Source organism: Caretta caretta, chromosome 14 (genome assembly GCF_965140235.1).
Source record: "Caretta caretta isolate rCarCar2 chromosome 14, rCarCar1.hap1, whole genome shotgun sequence".
NCBI lineage: Eukaryota > Metazoa > Chordata > Testudines > Cheloniidae > Caretta > Caretta caretta.
Window position 1 is genome coordinate 26,597,092 of NC_134219.1, and position 19,047 is coordinate 26,616,138.

Below are 19,047 nucleotides of genomic sequence, written 5' to 3' on the forward strand. Positions count from 1 at the left end.
AGTGCCAGCAGTGGAAAAGGTGGCAGCAGGGACAGTGGGCAGTGGCAACTACAGAGGGATTGCTAGACCTTCCCTTTGAGATGTGGGAGGTGAACCCACATGAACACACCGCTGAATGCTGGGACTTCACTGACTACGGACAACCAACTCTGAGCAGAGCGCAGTGGAGGGGAAAGGAATAGTATGATAAAGGGTCATTTGTCCCTCAGACTTTTGTACTACAAGGGGGGGAAACTGAGGCAAAGGAAACTGAGGCAAGGGGGGGAAACTGAGGCAAAGGGGGAAACTGAGGCAACACACGGTGAGGTGTTGACTTGTGGTTTGCATACTTTTGCATCATTCTTGTGCTGTTTTTCCAAATTAATGCTGAGTTCCCCCTTCCTTTTAATACAAGTTTTCTTGTGTTGTACACAGATTCAGTGCTTATAAGTGGAGAACTTTCACTTCTTAGAGGTGCCTAGGGTGGTGGTAAGTTTTCCCAGATTGACTGAGGCTCGAGCCAGTTCTGTTTTGTAATGTTAACAGGAACTTCTGAATATTGAACCTGGCCTTTGTTGTTCCTGATACCACCTGGCAGAAGAGTTGCCTCTAGAAGACCCAATTTTATAAGCATGCAGAATGCAGCTAGCTAAACTCTAACCTGAGCCAAGGTTCCAGTCGCCATCTAGGCTGATTTCCTAGATGCTGGAGACTAGCTGTATACTTACTCGACTCCTTCGTTTTGCTTCAGCCAGCAAGCCCCCTTCACATTTTCCTGCTGCATTCCTAGCATTTGATGGTGCTATATTAGGGTATAAATAGAAGCAATCAGATGCTCCATCACATGACCTAAAATGACAGGTTTCAGAGTAACAGCCGTGTTAGTATATCTTCGCAAAAAGAAAAGGAGTACTTGTGGCACCTTAGAGGCTAACCAATTTATTTGAGCATGAGCTTTCGTGAGCTACAGCTCACTTCATCGGATGCATACCGTGGAAACTGCAGAAGACATTATATACACACAGAGACCATGAAACAATACCTCTTCCCACCCCACTGTCCTGCTGGTAATAGCTTATCTAAAGTGATCATCAAGGTGGGCCATTTCCAGCACAAATCCAGGTTCTCTCACCCCCTCACCCCCCTCCAAAAACCACACACACAAACTCACTCTCCTGCTGGTAATAGCTTATCCAAAGTGACCACTCTCCCTACAATGTATTGTTTCATGGTCTCTGTTTGTATATAATGTTTTCTGCAGTTTCCACGGTATGCATCCGATGAAGTGAGCTGTAGCTCATGAAAGCTCATGCTCAAATAAATTGGTTAGTCTCTAAGGTGCCACAAGTACTCGTTTTCTTTTTGTGATGACCTAAAATGAAGTTCAACAGCTATCAGAAAGTACAGTTGGTGCCACTTAGTTTTGAAACAAAAACAAGCCTCTCCCCTACTTTAAAAGTTCTCAGGTCTCTGCTGTTGGAAAGGGAAAATAGTGCTGTACCCTGTATGCTGCAGTTGGCTTCTTCTTTATCTTTGCTCTTGAGGCTTTATATACAGTTGCAGCAATTTTTAAAAATAGAGTCAGAATACCTCTTGATATTAACCTATTAATAGATCTACCCCTTGCGTTCTCATTCTCCAGATATTTTATTTGGGTTGCAGTTCATTGATATTTATTTTCAAGAATTAGTCCTTGAGAGCCTCTTCATATCCCTCGTGCCCATAACCTGCTCCACACAGCACAGTGAGAAAAGGCCGCCCAGCCCAGCTGTGCCCTAGGGGCTAAGCACAGAACAAATGTAGGAGCTTGTGTCATCCATAGCTTCTGAACAACATGTGGGGGTCATCAGCTTACAAAGACACTCTAGACCGGTAGCATAGACAGGCCCCAAATGTATCTAAGTGTCCCGCCTTGAAAAACAGAAGACAAAAAACCATAACCTTGAGTAGCTTTATTTTATTGTCGTGGAAACTGAGGCACACAGAAGCAAAGAGATTCGCTCATGGTGAAAAAGTCAGGAATAGAAAATGGCCAATCTGCTGAAAGTCAGTCCTGGGCCCTAGCCGTGTTTGTCCTGGCCTCTCTGCTTCAGCTCCAGTAACAACCCGAGTGGAGGTTTTCTTCCTCTCCGTGTCCTTTAACTTCACGTCACTGGAGAAGAAAGATTGTTTCTGACCAGCTGGCTCTAATGCTTAAAAACCTTCATTTTTTTCTTTCGCTAGGAGGATAACGCTGGACGTTTTCTCTCATCCACTTTCCTTTGGAATAATTTCAATCCAGTCCAAAGGATTTCCTTTTCCAGTGTGTCTTCAGCACCTTTCCTAGCAAACAGTTCCTGTTCGAGCACAGGTTTCCAGTTTCAGGCTGTCCCAGGGGGAGATGGCCATGAAAGGGGTAGTAGCTCAACTGAACCTATCCCCAGGTGAAGGGAATAAGTGCAGGGGTCACATGGGAAGGAGCAGCGTGTAACTAGGATCCAGGCCTGTTGGGCGATATAAGAACAGCCTGTGCTCAGCCAGGAGAGAGACCCGCAATGGGAGCAGGCCTGGGAGAGGCTTGGATAGTCCTTTCAAGTCAGTTTTGGTACACAGCAGGGGATGGAACAGCCAAGCTGCTAGGGTTGGGAGCTGGGCCTCCTGGCAGTGCCCAGGAACGAAAGCACAGCACCTGCCAGGAAGGGAGTCCCCACAGAGGGACACCGTAATCTCCCAGGGAGGGAAAAGGCTCTCACTGCCATTTCTTAACCTCATGGGGTGTTCTCCTGCTCTGCCAACCCCACCCCTATTTCAGCATCTCCAGGTGCCTGAGGAAGCAGGCACCAGAGGCCATCCTGCAGCTGGGACAGAGACGGAGGTTGATGACCTACCTGCCCGTGGTGACCATGGTGCAGGACAGCCCTCAGGACATGCGAGTGCAGCTCCAGATCTGCAGAATGCACCTTCCCTTTGCTGGCACGAGACCTTGCAGGTTGCGGGAGGTGAGACAGGCACTAACTTTTGGTAACCCTCAGTGGGATCAGAGGGTAATGGTTTGTAGAAAGTGGTGTTGGAGAGCTTTACAAAAACTCTCCAACAAGCCATTTACAACACACACTTTGTTTCTCTACAAAAGAAAAAGGACACTAAACTATCTAAACTACTACATGCCACAAGGGGCCACAACAGTGGTTCCCTTAACCCACCCAGCAATATTGTTAATGTCTCCAACTATACTCTTAGCCCAGCAGAAGAATCTGTCCTATCTCGGGGCCTCTCCTTCTGCCCCTCCACCCCCACGAATATGATACCGTTCTGTGGTGACCTAGAATCCTATTTTCGATGTCTCCGACTCAAGGAATATTTCTCACACCTCTGAACAACATACTAACCCACAGAGAGCTTCCTACCAAGACGACAAAAAGAAGGATTCTGGGTGGACTCCTCCTGAAGGTCGAAACAACAGACTGGACTTCTACAGAGAGTGCTTCCGCCGACGTGCACGGGCCGAAATTGTGGAAAAGCAACATCACTTGCCCCATAACCTCAGCCGTGCAGAACACAGCGCCATCCACAGCCTCAGAAACAGCTCAGACATCATAATCAAAAAGGCTGACAAAGGAGGTGCTGTCGTCATCATGAATAGGTCAGAATATAAACAAGAGGCTGCTAGGCAGGTCTCCAACACCACTTTCTACAAGCCATTACCCTCTGATCCCACTGCGGGTTACCAAAAGAAACTACACCATCTGCTCAAGAAACTCCCTGAAAAAGCACAAGAACAAATCCGCACAGACACACCCCTAGAACCCTGACCTGGGATATTCTATCTGCTACCCAAGATCCATAAACCTGGAAATCCTGGACGCCCCATCATCTCAGGCATTGGCACCCTGACAGCGGGATTGTCTGGCTATGTAGACTCTCTCCTCAGGCCCTATGCTACCAGCACTCCCAGCTATCTTCCAGACACCACTGACTTCCTGAGGAAACTACAATCCATCGGTGATCTTCCTGAAAACACCATCCTGGCCACTATGGATGTAGAAGCCCTCTACACCAACATTCCACACAAAGATGGACGACAAGCCGTCAAGAACAGTATCCCCGATAATGTCACGGCAAACCTGGTGGCTGAACTTTGTGACTTTGTCCTCACCCATAACTCTTTCACATTTGGAGACAATGTATACCTTCAAGTCGGCCGGATTGCTATGGGTACCCGCATGGCCCCACAGTATGCCCGCATTTTTATGGCTGACTTAGAATAACGCTTCCTCAGCTCTCGTCCCCTAATGCCCCTACTCTACTTGGGCTACATTGATGACACCTTCATCATCTGGACCCATGGAAAAGAAGCCCTTGAGGAATTCCACCATGATTTCAACAATTTGCGTCCCACCATCATCCTCAGCCTGGACCAGTCAGTCCACACAAGAGATCCACTTCCTGGACACTACGGTGCTAATAAGTGATGGTCACATAAACACCACCCTATACTGGAAACCTATTGACCGCTATACTTACCTACATGCCTCCAGCTTCCAACAAGGACACACCACACGATCCATTGTCTACAGGCAAACTCTACCATACAACCGCATTTGCTCCAACCCCTCAGGCAGAGACAAGTATCTACAAGATCTCTGTCAAGCATTCTTACAACTACAATACACACCTGCTGAAGTGAAGAAACAGATTGACAGAGCCAGAAGAGTACCCAGAAGTTACCTACTACAGGACAGGCCCAACAAAGAAAATAACAGAACGCCACTAGCCATCACCTTCAGCCCCCAACTAAAACCTCTCCAATGCATCATCAAGGATCTACAACCTATCCTGAAGGACACCCCATCACTCTCACAGATCTTTGGAGACAGGCCAGTCCTTGCGTACAGACAGCCCCCCAACCTGAAGCAAATACTCACCAGCAACCACACACCACACAACAGAACCACTAACCCAGGATCCTATCCTTGCAACAAAGCCCGTTGCCAACTGTGTCCACATATCTATTCAGGGGACACCATCATAGGGCCTAATCACATCAGCCACACTATCAGAGGCTCGTTCACCTGCACATCTACCAATGTGATATATGCCATCATGTGCCAGCAATGCCCCTCTGCCATGTACATTGGCCAAACTGGACAGTCTCTACATAAAAGAATAAATGGACACAAATCAGACGTCAAGTATTATAACATTCAAAAACCAGTCGGAGAACACTTCAATCTCTCTGGTCACTCGAACTCAGACCTAAAAGGGGCAATTCTTCAACAACAAAAAACTTCAAAAACAGACTCCAAGGAGAGACTGCTGAATTGGAATTAATTTGCAAACTGGATACAATTAATTTAGGCTTGAATAAAGACTGGGAGTGGATGTGTCATTACACAAAGTAAAACTATTTCCCCTTGTTTATTCCCCCCGCTACCGTTCTTGTCAACTGCTGGAAATGGCCCACCTTGATTATCACTACAAAAGGTTTTCTTCACCCTCCGCCCCCTCCCCCGCCCACCCCTGCTCTCCTGCTGGTAATAGCTCACCTTTCCTGATCACTCTTGTTACAGTCTGTATGGTAACACCAATTCTTTCATGTTCTTTATGTATATAAAATCTCCACACTGTATTTTCCATTGCATGCATCCGATGAAGTGAGCTGTAGCTCATGAAAGCTTATGCTCAAATGTCTTTGTTAGTCTCTAAGGTGCCACAAGTCCTCCTTTTCTTTTTGCGGATACAGACTAACATGGCTGCTACTCTGAAACAGTGTTAATCTTGCAGATGCAGACTAACACGGCTGCTACTCTGCCATGCCTCCACCCACTTTAACCCAAAACAAACTCAGGTTTTGGGTCAAAGGGGGTAGAGGCATGGAAGAGAGTATATAGTGAACAAAAGATTGATTTTAAAAGTGTTAGAACAATATTGTGAAAACAGGAAATTCCTAGTCTTGACAATCTTTCACGAAAAACCCTTGCATTCCAAAAATAGTCACTTTTCTACAGACAATCCTTCCTTTGGAAAATATTTTCAACTGTGTCTAGAAACCGCTCCCAGGTCAGTGTCTCTCTGAGCGTGGGCTGCACTCATTTGCCCTCCCCTTCCCCTGGGGATGTGTATGAAGCACTAGTTAGAGGGGTACAGAGGAGGTATAAATAAAGATGATTAGGTCTTGACGAATACACATGTGGAGGGTGTGGGGGGAGAGAGACATGACTGATTGTATTGTCCTGAAGCAGTGCACAGCTTCCAAAGATTTGGTGAATGCTTCTCAGGGGGTCTGATTCTGCAAACCAACTTCCAGGAGCATCAGATGTGCATCTGACAAGGCCCTGCTCCCTCCTCATGTCCAGGCCACTTGGCCAGTGGCTTGGCATGAGTAACTCTGATGCTGGACTGCCATTTTCCTACCCCCGCCTCTATGTGCATTGTGAGCAGCTGCACTGCTGCACATCCAAGTGGCTAAAGAACCATCAACAGGCTTCACTCTTCTTCACTCTCTGGTCACGCAATTACAGACATGAAAGTTGCGATATTACAACAGAAAAACTTCAGAAACAGACTCCAACCAGAGACTGCTGAATTGGAATTCATTTGCAAATTGGATACAATTAACTTAGGCCTGGGAGTGGTTGAGTCATTATGCAAGGTAACCTATTTCCCCTTGTTTATTCCTTCCCCCTCCCCCACACTGTTCCTCAGACATTCTTGTTAAACCCTGGATTTGTGCTGGAAATGGCCCACCTTGATTATCATACACATTGTAAGGTGAGTGATCACTTTAGATAAGCTATTACCAGCAGGAGAGTGGAGTGGGGGGAGAGAAAATCTTTTGAAGTGATAAACACCCATCTTTTCATGGTCTGTGTGTATAAAAACATCCTCACTGTATTTTCCACTTTATGCATCTGATGAAGTGAGCTGTAGCTCACAAAAGCTTATGCTCAAATAAATTGGTTAGTCTCTAAGGTGCCACAAGTCCTCCTTTTCTTTTTGCGAATACAGACGAACACGGCTGCTACTCTGAAACCTGACTACACAGAGTGCTGTAGTTTGCACAAAGATAAAATGGAGAAATGTTGTGTGTGTTTAACCTCTTTCAAACAATGGGCTCCTAAATGTTGCAAATAATTTCTAGCTCAACCAGAAGTTAGGGGCTTGAGGTAGGAGTCTCCCAGGCATTGTCTTCACTGCAAAAGTGTGTTTACACGGAGATAGCTAACTTGATGTAAAATCTGTGTGGAGAATAGAATAGAAACATAGAATATCAGGGTTGGAAGGGACCTCAGGTGGTCATCTAGTCCAACCCCCTGCTCAAAGCAGGACCAATCCCCAATTAAATCATCCCAGCCAGGGCTTTGTCAAGCCTGACCTTAAAAACTTCTAAGGAAGGAGATTCTACCACCTCCCTAGGTAACGCATTCCAGTGTTTCACCACCCTCCTAGTGAAAAAGTTTTTCCTAATATCCAACCTAAACCTCCCCCACTGCAACTTGAGACCATTACTCCTTGTCCTGTCCTCTTCTACCACTGAGAATAGTCGAGAACCATCCTCTCTGGAACCACCTCTCAGGTAGTTGAAAGCAGGTAGTATCAAATCCCCCCTCATTCTTCTCTTCTGCAGACTAAACAATCCCAGTTCCCTCAGCCTCTCCTCATAAGTCATGTGTTCCAGACCCCTAATCATTTTTGTTGCCCTTCACTGGACTCTCTGCAATTTATCCACATCCTTCTTGTAGTGTGGGCCCAAAACTGGACACAGTACTCCAGATGAGGCCTCACCAATGTCGAATAGAGGGGGACGATCACGTCCCTCGATCTGCTCGCTATGCCCCTACTTATACATCCCAAAATGCCATTGGCCTTCTTGGCAACAAGGGCACACTGCTGACTCATATCCAGCTTCTCGTCCACTGTCACCCCTAGGTCCTTTTCCACAGAACTGCTGCCTAGCCATTCGGTCCCTAGTCTGTAGCTGTGCATTGGGTTCTTCCGTCCTAAGTGCAGGACCCTGCACTTATCCTTATTGAACCTCATCAGATTTCTTTTGGCCCAATCCTCCAATTTGTCTAGGTCCCTCTGTATCCTATCCCTGCCCTCCAGGGTATCTACCACTCCTCCCAGTTTAGTATCATCCGCAAATTTGCTGAGAGTGCAATCCACACCATCCTCCAGATCATTTATGAAGATATTGAACAAAACCGGCCCCAGGACCGACCCCTGGGGTACTCCACTTGACACCGGCTGCCAACTAGACATGGAGCCATTGATCACTACCCGTTGAGCCCAACAATCTAGCCAACTTTCTACCCACCTTAGAGTGCATTCATCCAGCCCATACTTCTTTAACTTGCTGACAAGAACACTGTGGGAAACCGTGTCAAAAGCTTTGCTAAAGTCAAGAAACAATACATCCACTGCTTTCCCTTCATCCACAGAACCAGTAATCTCATCATAGAAGGCAATTAGATTAGTCAGGCATGACCTTCCCTTGGTGAATCCATGCTGACTGTTCCTGATCACTTTCCTCTCATGTAAGTGCTTCAGGATAAGTGCCTCAGACAAGGCACAGGTGGCTTTAACCTCTGTGTCACTTGTCCAGGTAAATACCAGGCTGAGCATATAGCATTCCTGAACTAGCTACATCGAGGTAAAAGACACCTCTCCCTCACCTCTACTAGTACTTTACATTGAGTTCGCCAGCTGAGTGTAAAGACATACGTTTTGAGCTGGGAGGTTGATTTTTTTTTGTTTTGTTTTGCTGCTTTTTGGTGGTGGGTGGGGAGGGCACTGAAGCCATAATAGTGACATTCTCTAGCCTGTGTTATTTGTATTACTGAAGCACATAGGAGCCCCAGTCATGGATCAGGACCCGATTGTGCTAGGTGCTGTACAAAATAGTACAAAAGACAGTCCCTGCCCCAAAGAGTTGACAATCTAAGTATAAGACAAGAGACAGATGGAGACAGACAGACAGGGGAGTGCAAGGAAATAATGAGAGTGTATCGGTCTGTATGATAGGCAGTGGTCTCAGCACCCCAGGAGACAGGCTGTTGAATTTTTGGTAGACACCAGGGCAAAGAAGAGCTTTGATTTGGGAATTGGAGGTGGATAATGAGGTAGGTTTGCGAATGTTTAAGGGGCTCTTCTCCCGAGCATGTAGGGCATGCGGCAGAAAGCATGAAGGTGGTTGTCTGAAAATTTAACAAGTGGGTGTTGCTGGCAGCATGGACCGATTGGAGGTGGGAGTCAACACCTTGGTACGGTGAATGAAACATGTCCAGTTGGGAGAGGACAGTACGTGAAGGGCCTTGAAAGAGAAGACAAGCAGCTTCTGTTTGATGCAAGAGAGAAGGGGGAGCCAGTGGAGGGATGCAAAGAGGGGTGACATGGTGAAAGCAGTGGGCTCAGAGAATGATCTTTGCAGCTTGCAGCAATATTCTGAATGGATATGAGCTGGGGAAGAGGGAAAAGAGAAGCATGTGGCGGTAACTGAGATGTGATGCGATCAGAGCCTGGATGGGAATTTTAGCTGTGTGGATGGAGAGGAAAGGCTGTATCTTAGAGATGTTATGCAGGAAAACACCACAAGACTTAAGCACAGCCCTGGATGTGAGGACCTAGAGCAGAGGTGGGCAAAGTACGGCCCGCGGGCCACATCCAGCCTGTGGGACTGTCCTACCCGGCCCCTGAGCTCCCAGCAGGGGAGGCTAGCCCTAGGTCCCTCCCCGCTGTCCCCTCGCCCCTGCGGCCTCACCTCACTGTGCCGCTGGTGCTCTGGCCTGCTGCTCCTACCGGGCAGCGTGGCTGCAAGCTCCTGCTGCTCTGAGCAGCGTGGTAAGCGGGTGGGGGGTGGGTTGGATAAGGGGCAGTCAGGGGACAGGGGGCAGTTGGATGGGGTGGAGGTTCTGGGGGGGGTGGTCAGGGGATGGGGAACGGGGGGGTTGGATAGGTGTGGGAATCCCGGGGGGGGGCTGTCAGGGAGCAGGGGTGTGGACAGGGGTTGGGGCACTCAGGGACAGGGGTTGGTTAGGGGATGGGGACCCAGAGGGGACGGTTAGGGATGGGGGTCAGTCAGGGGGCGGGAAGTTGGAGGAGGTGGATAGGGGGTGGGGGCCAGGCAACTTGGGGAGTCACAGCCTTCCCTACCCGGCCCTCCATGCCGTTTTGCAACCCCGATGTGGCCCTTGGGCCAAAAAGTTTGCCCACCCCTGACCTAGAGAGAGGTGTGAGTGGAAGATGACAGGTTATGGGCCTGAGTGACAGGCAGGATGCTGGCGTTGTCCACAGCGATGGAGAAAGGAGGTAATAGAGAGGGCTTGGACAGGAGGGGAGAGACAGAGAGCTCTGCTTTAGCCATGTTGGGCTTGAGCTGACAGCTAGGTAGGCACAAGGAGATGTCCCAGAGACAGGCTGAGGTGTTCATTTGGCCAGCAGGAGATGGGGCTGGTGCAGAGAGGCAAATGGGTGAGTTGTCAGCATGGAGAGGGGAGTTGAATTTGTGTTTACAGAGGAGACAACCCAGAGAGGAGGGGCAGAGGGAGAAGAGAACAGAAGAGGGAGGCTGGACATAAACCATGTCACATTTACTGGTTTTTTTTTTTTTTTCTCAAGACCTCCCCCCTCCTTGTCACACACTGTTACACCGAAACAAACCAGTAAGGACCCTCCCCGCCCCATGTGTTTATATACTATTTGGTCAGCCCCAGGGGACCAAGGACAGAGCCTATGGAAGGGCCCCGGGGAGCTGGCAAGAGGGGAAGCAGCGATCAGAGGGGTCGGGGGTGGGGGGAGCAGGGGAGGGCAGAGGGAGGACAAGGTTTCAGGAGGAGGGCGGGCAGGGCAGGCAGGTCAGGGAGGGCGAGGACTGAGCCCCGATCGGAGCTTTGCCCAGGGCTGAGCGGGACGCCGCTCGGGTACCCGGCCAGCCTGGGAGAGAGGGGGAAGGTTTGTGGGGAGTGGAGCGGCCGGGAGTCGAGGGGTTAAATGGAGGCGGGGCTGAGGGCGGGGATCGGCCGCTGTTGCGGTGACCCCCGGGCACGGACGTTTCCGCTGTTCAGACCCACGTGGGAACGAAGCTGGCGCGGGGGTCACAGAGAAGCCGGTCGCTCTTCGGTCGCTCTGCGGCTGCGAACTCACCGGGCGGGATCCGCTGCGAGCCCGCCTGGCTGCTGGGACCTCAGCTCCTCCCTGGGCTGCGGCGCCGGGCGCTCTTCCCGCGGGTGAGACTCCGGGTCCCAGGGGTCCCTGCCCGGGCCGCGGGTGGGTGGGTGGGTGCTGCTGGCTGCTCGGCGGCGGCTCGCTTGCTGTGCGGCGGGGTTTGCGGGCCGGTTCCAGCCACCACCGGACTGGGGCGAGGGGGGACCGTGGGGCCGAATGGGGAGGGGGACGGGCCGGGGCTCGGGCCCGAATGGGGGGCGGGGCTCGGGCTCAGGGACCAAATGGGGAGGGGGAGGGACCGGAGCCCGAATGGATGGCGGGGCTCGGGCTCGGGGCTGGGGACCGCATGGGGGGTGGGGCTCCGAAGGGGAGGCGGGGCTTGGGCGGTGCCTGGGGACCGCATGGGGAGGGCAGCGCAGTGGCAGGGGCCTGTCCTTGGCCGAAGGGCTGGGACTCTGGGCCAAAGGGGGGTGATTCGGGGGGCAGGCCCTGAGCCGAAGAGCGGGGGGGGGTTTGGGAGAGTCCCCCCGGAAGGGAAAGGAGGGGCTGGGCAGAGGAGCGCAGGACACTGGTTCAAGTCCCGCCCTCCAAGGAGGGGGCTGGGCCAGGGACAAGGCTGTTTCGAGCCCCAGCCCCTCCCCTTCTGATATCCGACCCACACTTACTTCTCGGAGGATTGTGTGTGTGAGGAGGGTCTTCTCCCCCACCCCCCAGCTGGGTACCTGTCACGGGTGGGAGGGGCCCGTAGGACATCAGGTCTCTGAGGCCCTGGGGGCGGATGGGCCGATAGGAGTTAAGGGGTTTTAATCATCATGGCACCGCCTCTGGCAGGGGGTTGGGCTGCTGGGCAGGGAACAAGAAACCACAAATGGCCTCCCCCACCCCTGACCTGTCCTGCTTGGTCCGTCTCGGGTTCAGATCGGCTGGAGAGTCTGGAGCAGGGACGGGGAGCCAGGGCCAGGACCTCTGCCTCGGCTTTGCTGCTGCCAAATCGGACCCACTCAGACCGAGAGGAGCCGACCCCAGCCCAGCACCTGCAGCAGCGTCTGTGGCCTGAGTGTCGCTGAGAGGGACAATGGGGCCAGCAGCTGGGTTGCTGAGAGTGAAGAGCCGCTGCAGGAGTTGTGTGTTAATGGCAATGGACACCTGGAGACTGGAGGGAACCCAGGTAATGGGGCATCTCTGCCTGGGGGCAGGCTGGAGAGAGACACTGAGACTGCCTGGGGTGCTGGAAGGGGGCGTGGCCCTCCCACTTTTTGTCCGCTGGCCCCGCCCCTCCCCCTCCTCTTCCCCCTGAGGTCCCCCCACCCCACCTCTGGCTGGCAGCTGGAGTCCAGGCAGTTGCAGGGAGCCATGGATGACCCTCCACTTGCCTGGGGTGGGGGGCTGAGAGCAGCCCCAGGTCCGTATCCCTCCCCCCAGGCTCCCTGCCCAGAGCAGGGGGAGGGTCTGTAGTTCCCCACAGCTGCATCTTACCATGGCCCGGCTGCTGCTCTGAGGCCCTGCTACCCAGCCAGAGCCGGATCTTGGTAACAGCCCCAGGGTAGCTCTAGGGAGCCATGGACCCTCCATCTGCCCTTGGTGGGGGGGTCTGCCTGACCTTCTGGGCTCCCCTCCCAGAGTGTCTGACAGAAGGAGCAATCGACAGAACGGTGCATGTTCCAGGGCAGCTCCAGCCCCGGTGCTGTCAGTGAGACGTGTCCTCCCAGCCCTGCCTGACGGGTCTTTCTGTTTCAGACCCTCCTTGTAACTGCAAGAAAAGTCCAACCCGTAGAGTTGTGGTTGCACTGAATGTTGTATCGTCTCCTTTGATCGCTGCCATCATTGCTCTGGCAGGTGAGTTCCCAGCTTCCGCCCCGCTCCCTTCCCCTCCATCTACGATCTCCGTGCATCCCATTCCCCCATGACCTACCACGCTCACTCTCTCCTCCCGGCCTGTCCGGCTTCTGCCCCTGGGACAGAGGATTCCTGGGAGATCTTCCTCACCGACCCTCCTCCTGCTCCCTCCCAGACCCCTGCACCTGGGCACTCTCTGTGTCGGGACGATCTGATTGACATTAGCCCCTCAGCCCATCTCTGAGCACTTTGGACCCAAGTCGCCTTTGCCATGCGCCATGAAACAGTCCCTGTCCAGTGTGTCCAATGGGACAGGGTGCAGCGCATCCCTGAGCCCTTTGCCTTCCCTGTGTTGCTCTGAGGTTACCAGCCTGGCCTTCCTGGATCTTCAGGTCACGCCTGTGGCCGGGCGGCAGGTGCTGCAGTGTTACTGAAATGAGCCGTAGAAGTCAGTCGAGACCCCTCCACCAGCGCAGTGTGGAAACCCCCCAATCGCTGAGCTTGGCCATGAAGGGTCCCTTAGCACCATTCACACCCCCGGGCTGCCCAGACAGCGTGTGCTCGTGCAGAGGGCGTCTGTTTGCCGTGAACATGAACCCTGCTGTATCCCCCCGTCGACTGGGGCAGGGCGTGCTGGAGGCTGTTGGGGATGGGATTTCTCTACTGCCCTGGGATCTGATCACTGGGCCCCAGGAGGGTTTAGCAGCTGGCAGAGGGGATTGAATCCAGGTCTGTCTGCATTAGGAATCCTCTGTGCCGATGTCATGACATCCGTGCAGTTGAATTGGTGCAAACCGCTAAAGGAGACACACTGCACTGGTGCACAAAGGAGCTTGCCTTGGTGCAGTTCGCTGCAGGAAGTTACCAGAGCGAGCCGCACTGCTCCAGCGCATCTCCAGGAGGTGTTTGCCCTGATGTCACTGTGTCACTGTGATTATACTGGTGCAGATTGCTCTGATACAGATGGGCCCTGAATCCCAGCTCCCTGCTGTAATGGCAGGCTATTGCAATGGGCAGCATTGGCTCTCACTGTGTAAGGTGGGAATCTGTGAGCTTAGGGTTGGTTACACACCTGCAGGTGCAGGGAGCTCTGCAGAACATGTGGCATCTGACCTGGAGATGGATGGTGGAGACAGCCTGTGCCATCAACTGTTAGTCACTGACTTCTCTGCTCAGTTCAGTAGGGCAGGGGTGTGGGCTACCGTGCACTGGACAGTTAAATCTACAAGGTCAGACATGGCTTGTGTGTGAGGTGAACACATGCTCGTTTTCTGATCACCGCTGCCACGTTTCCTAACTCTTCCAGACTTAGAGTGTCTGTTGCTCGCTGAGCACCAGCCACATGAGAAGGCTTGAAAACCAGTTACCGAGTTACTGTGGTGCAAACAAAAGTGACGTGCTCGAAAACATCTGGAGGGGTTTGAGTCCGACTCCTCTCAACTAGACAGGTCTTTCAAATCCTCTTTGGTGTCACTTATGGGTGACCCCACTGCTGCTCTTTCATGGCTCTGAAAGGGTTACACTGCCGTGAGGGCTTCCAGAAAGTGCTTTTCTTGCTGCTGTGTTTGGGGAGAGAAAAGTCTGCAGGTAGGAGGTGAATTAAGTTCCATCATTCCTGGCCCACAGTGCAACAGGTCACTTCCGGTTGCTGTGGTTTCTGGCGCCCCCTTGTGGCTTTCATGTCCCTGTGTGAAAGTTCCCAAGTTCTTCTCAGTTGTTCACCTGCTGTTTGTTGCGAGGTTGAACGTCCAGCTGTTGATCTTGTGCCTGGGGTGAAATGCTCTGAGCTGTGTCAGTCCCTCGCAGGCTGGGAGTGTCCCTGGAATCCTTCTTGCCAGGCAAATTTACAGTGACAAACGTCTCCGTCCCCCTGCGTCTGATTGCCATGGTCCAGCCCCAGCTGGGGGTCCCAATGGGCTTGGCAAGCCGGTCAACTGACTGCCTGTTTGGCCACAGTCAAATACTCCAGCGAGAGCCCTGGGGGTAGGAGGCAGCCTGCCTTTCGGTTTGCGTCTTGGAGCCTCACTTGTGTTTTCCGGAACCTGGTTTCATTGTTTTGCCTTTTTTTTCTGAGCTAAAATAACTCAGTGAAGTACATTTTTTAAAAAAAAATAGGTAGATCCGTATCTATCGAAAGCTAAACCTACTGGAGAGAATGACGTCTTGCTCTTTTTTGTTCCTGGTGGGAGGTAACCAATTCTGATAAATTGGTATTTTAAAATATCTGACCACTCTTTGACAGATTTGACTGGTCAGTTGACCAATTTTTGTACCAATCAAATGCCCAATTCTAGATGCAACTCTTACCCTCCATGTGACTGTCTCATTCTCAGTGCTGACAGCTCAGCTTTCATCAGCTGATCTGTGCCCCCCTGCTGGCCCCTCGTGCCCGGACGGCTGGATGGGATACCGAGGGAAATGCTACTATTTCTCAGAGACGGAAGGGAGCTGGACCGACAACCGGAGCCGCTGCTGTGCACCGGGTGCCTCCCTGGCTGGGATCGACAGTGAGCAGGAAATGGTGAGAGACTCTCGAATTGCCATACACTGATCTTGGCACAGTGGTGGCTGCTGCAGTAGGACCTGGGCTCTGCCCCGTGGGGTGAGGAGCAGCTCTGAGCCCTCCCGTGCTGGGAGGCCAGAGTGAATGAACTTCCAGCTGCTGAACGCCAGCCCTGGCTGGGCCCAGGGCCCTACTGTCTGTGTGTGATCACAGGGATTGCCCATTCTCAGCTGCCCCCCTCCCCAAATAGGGAGACAGCTTCTGTCTAGGGCAGGGCTGGCTCAGGCAGCTCCTGGCCTGCTGGCTGCGGAGTGGGACTGAGAACCCAGCCAGTGCTCCTGTTGTGGGGATGGGAAAGGAGCAGCCAGCTGAGGAGGGGGGGAGGAGGGGATCCTCTCACATTGACTGCTCCCACTTCAGCTTGACTTGCTCCCTCCTCCTGCCTTGCTGTGGTGAGCGGGGGCTGATCTGTGAGAAGAGAGGTCTCTGCAGAGAGCTCAGACCCAACAGCTGCCCCCAGCCCAGGGGCACTTGGGGTGCGGGTGACTGGGAGCACAGGGGTGGGGCTGCTCTGTGCAGGGGGAGGGTTAATACTGCCTGGGTGATCTTGTACTTTGCAAAAAGCAGGGGAACACCCCCCCCCCCAAAAAATAAACTGAGGGATAGCTCAGTGGTTTGAGCAATGGCCTGCGAAACCCAGGGTTGTGAGTTCAATTCTTGAGGGGAACATTTAGGGATATGGGGCAAAAATCTGTTGGATGATTTAATTGGGGATGGGGGTGGGACTAGAAGATCTCCTGAGGTCCCTTCCAACCCTGATACTCTATGAATATGAGACTGGGATTCTCTGCGGCACAGAGCCCTGGAGGGGTGGGGGTGGGGAAGCACCGGAGCTGGGGCTGATACCTGCTGTCCCTCGGCTTTCTTGAAGGCATTCCTGCTGCGCCATAAGGGTGTCCAGGACCACTGGATCGGCCTCCGGAGGGAACAGGGTCAGCCCTGGAAATGGACCAACAGCACCAAATTCAACCACCTGTGAGTCTCTCTCGCCCCTCTGGACTAATCCCCTGGGCTTGGGGTTCTGGTGTCTGAGCTGTTTGAGCTCAGGTAGATCCACCACTCAGTGCTAGTGAAACAACCAGACACGACCCTGGTCCGTTCGCGTCCTGCGTGTATCGGAGACCGATGGGAGCCGGCGTGTCCCTGAACTCTCGGCTCCTCCCCGCAGCACGGAGCTGGGCCGGAGACAGAGCCCGCCACAGCCAGAGATGCCCTCGCAGCGCGCTGGGATTTCAGCTGGGACACTCGCTGTTCTCCCCCAGCCCTCTTCAGCAAGGTCCCTGGGGTGTCTGACCCCCCCCGGGGAAAGGAGGCAGCAGGGAGCTCAGGTTATCAGTGGCTGCTAGAGAGGGCAGCATGCCGAGCAGTGCATGGCAGGTGCAGGTCCCGCTGGGGATTGCAGCCGGCAGGTTTGAGTGACTTGGCTGGTGAGGCCTCTGAATCCGCAACAAGGCACCGATGTTAAAGGAGCCTGCGGTTCACAGGTGCTGGACGCCTGGGGCTCCCACGGGAACGGGGTACAGTAGTGATGGCTGCCCAACACCCCGCAATGGGTTTCAGTGGGCTCCAAGTGTGATCACAAAACCAGCGCTGCTTGAACCCTGGGACTTCAGCAGTAGAAGCATGAGCCTCTGCCATAGGAGCGAAAGAATCCACTTCTTTAACTGAACCCCCCCGCCATTGATAAAGCTCTTTTGCAGGCCAGCCATTAGAGGGGGATGGAGACCCCCCCACTTCTCTGGTCTGGGTTACTTCAGTACTTTGAAAAATCAGGCTCTTTTGGCGCTGGGTCAGGGCTCCCCAATGGACAGTCCCCATTCTGCTGTATTGGACCCAACCTTTGGATCCCACCTGCTTCCAGCCTCACTGGGTCTGAAGAGCTACCAGACACTGTCCTGAGTTCGGGCCTCTGTGGCACTCTCCTGGGGTACAGACTCCCTGTCTGGTATGCTCCTTAGGATGTGGGACCCTGCAGATCAGCTGCTGTAGGACCCAAAACCAGTGCTGAACCCTCCCAAATCTCCCGAGAAGCATGTTGTCCCAAGAGCTCTACCCTCCACACCAGATGAACTCTGGGAGAGTCATGTGAGGGTTACAAACAAGGAACACATGCTTTCACAAAGGAACTTCTTCAACACTCTCTTTTTCCCCCATCCCCAATGGAAAGCTCAAGAGTTATAGATCAATGGAAAAGGAAACCCCTGAATGCAATTTCTTCTTTCAGTGTCATCTTGGTTCTGCTCCATGTGTTTCAAGGAGGCGAGATCCCTCCTGTCCCCCCGCTTTTCCGGCTCAGTCATCTGGTTCTGGTGATGGTCTGCCCTCTTGTTAGGGGGCCGGTCCCTTTGACAATCAGTCTAACAAATTCTCTCTGTCCTGCTGGGGACTGTCCGTTCTCCAGCACCCCTGTGGGCTGCTCAGCATAGAGGGTCAGGAACAGTCAGCGGTTCTGCAAAGCCCCCGCTGTCCTGAGCTCTGCTCCTGAGGGGCTGGGAGAGTAGCTGCTCCGCACTCAGGCCTGCACTGTGGAGAACGGCTCCCCTGGCTGGGACTGGTGTGAAATGCCTGGCCTCTGCCTGACTGCAGCTCCCTGGCTTCTGTGTTGCAGGTTTCACTTTAGAGGAGGAGGTGACTGCGCGTATCTGAACGACGAGAAAGGGGTCAGCCGCTCACGGTGCTACATGGGAAGACGGTGGATCTGTAGCAAACCTGAGGTGTATGTGATGGTGTCATAAATATAAAGGGAAGGGTACACACCTTTAAAATCCCTCCTGGCCAGAGGAAAAATCCTTTCACCTGTAAAGGGTTAAGAAGCTAGGATAACCTCGCTGGCACCTGACCAAAATGACCAATGAGGAGACAAGATACTTTCAAAAGCTGGAAAGAGGGAGAACATCAAAGGGGTCTGTGTCTGTCTGGGTGAGGCTTTTGCCAGGGTCAGAACAGGAATGGAGTCTTAGAACTTAGTAAGTAATCTAGCTAGATATGCGTTAGATTATGATTTCTGTAAATGGCTGATAAAATAAGTTGTGCTGAATAGAATGAATATTCCTGTCTGTGTGTCTTTTTGTAACCTAAGGTTTTGCCTAGAGGGATTCTCTATGTTTTGAATCTAATTACCCTGTAAGGTATTTACCGTCCTGATCTTACAGAGGTGATCCTTTTCTTTTTACTGTTTCTTCTATTAAAAGGTTTCTTTTCAAGAACTGAATGCTTTTGTCATTGTTCTAAGATCCAAGGGCTTGGGTCTGTGGTCACCTATGCAAATTGGTGAGGATTTTTACCAAACCTTCCCCAGGAAGTGGGGTGCAAGGTTTTGGGGAGGATTTTGGGGGGAAAGACGTTTCCAAACAACACTTTCCCAGAAACCCGGTTAAACGTTTGGTGGTGGCAGTGGAAGTCCAAGGGTCAAATAGTTTGTACCTTGGGGAAGTTTTAACCTAAGCTGGTAAAGTAAGCTTAGGAGGTTTTCATGCAGGTCCCCACATTTGTACCCTGGAGTTCAAAGTGGGGAAGGAACCTTGACA

General features: G+C 52.4%; 1 protein-coding gene across 1 annotated transcript; it reads left to right on the forward strand.

Annotated features, from left to right (window-relative positions):
* The first annotated feature begins 15,305 nt into the window (after positions 1-15,305).
* Positions 15,306-18,566, forward strand: LOC125621833 (C-type lectin domain family 2 member D-like). The gene is made up of 3 exons (XM_075119384.1): positions 15,306-15,478; positions 16,392-16,495; positions 18,129-18,566. Exons 1-3 carry the CDS (start codon positions 15,359-15,361, stop codon positions 18,253-18,255), a joined length of 351 nt encoding a protein of 116 aa, XP_074975485.1. The 5' UTR covers positions 15,306-15,358; the 3' UTR covers positions 18,256-18,566.
* The last annotated feature ends 481 nt before the right edge of the window (positions 18,567-19,047 follow it).

Coding starts and splice junctions, on each gene's coding strand:
- LOC125621833 (XM_075119384.1), top strand. CDS start 15,359: ATGGGATACCGAGGGAAATGCTACTATTTCTCAGAGACGGAAGGGAGC. Junction 15,479..16,391: donor TCGACAGTGAGCAGGAAATG/GTGAGAGACTCT, acceptor GCTTTCTTGAAG/GCATTCCTGCTGCGCCATAA. Junction 16,496..18,128: donor AGCACCAAATTCAACCACCT/GTGAGTCTCTCT, acceptor TCTGTGTTGCAG/GTTTCACTTTAGAGGAGGAG.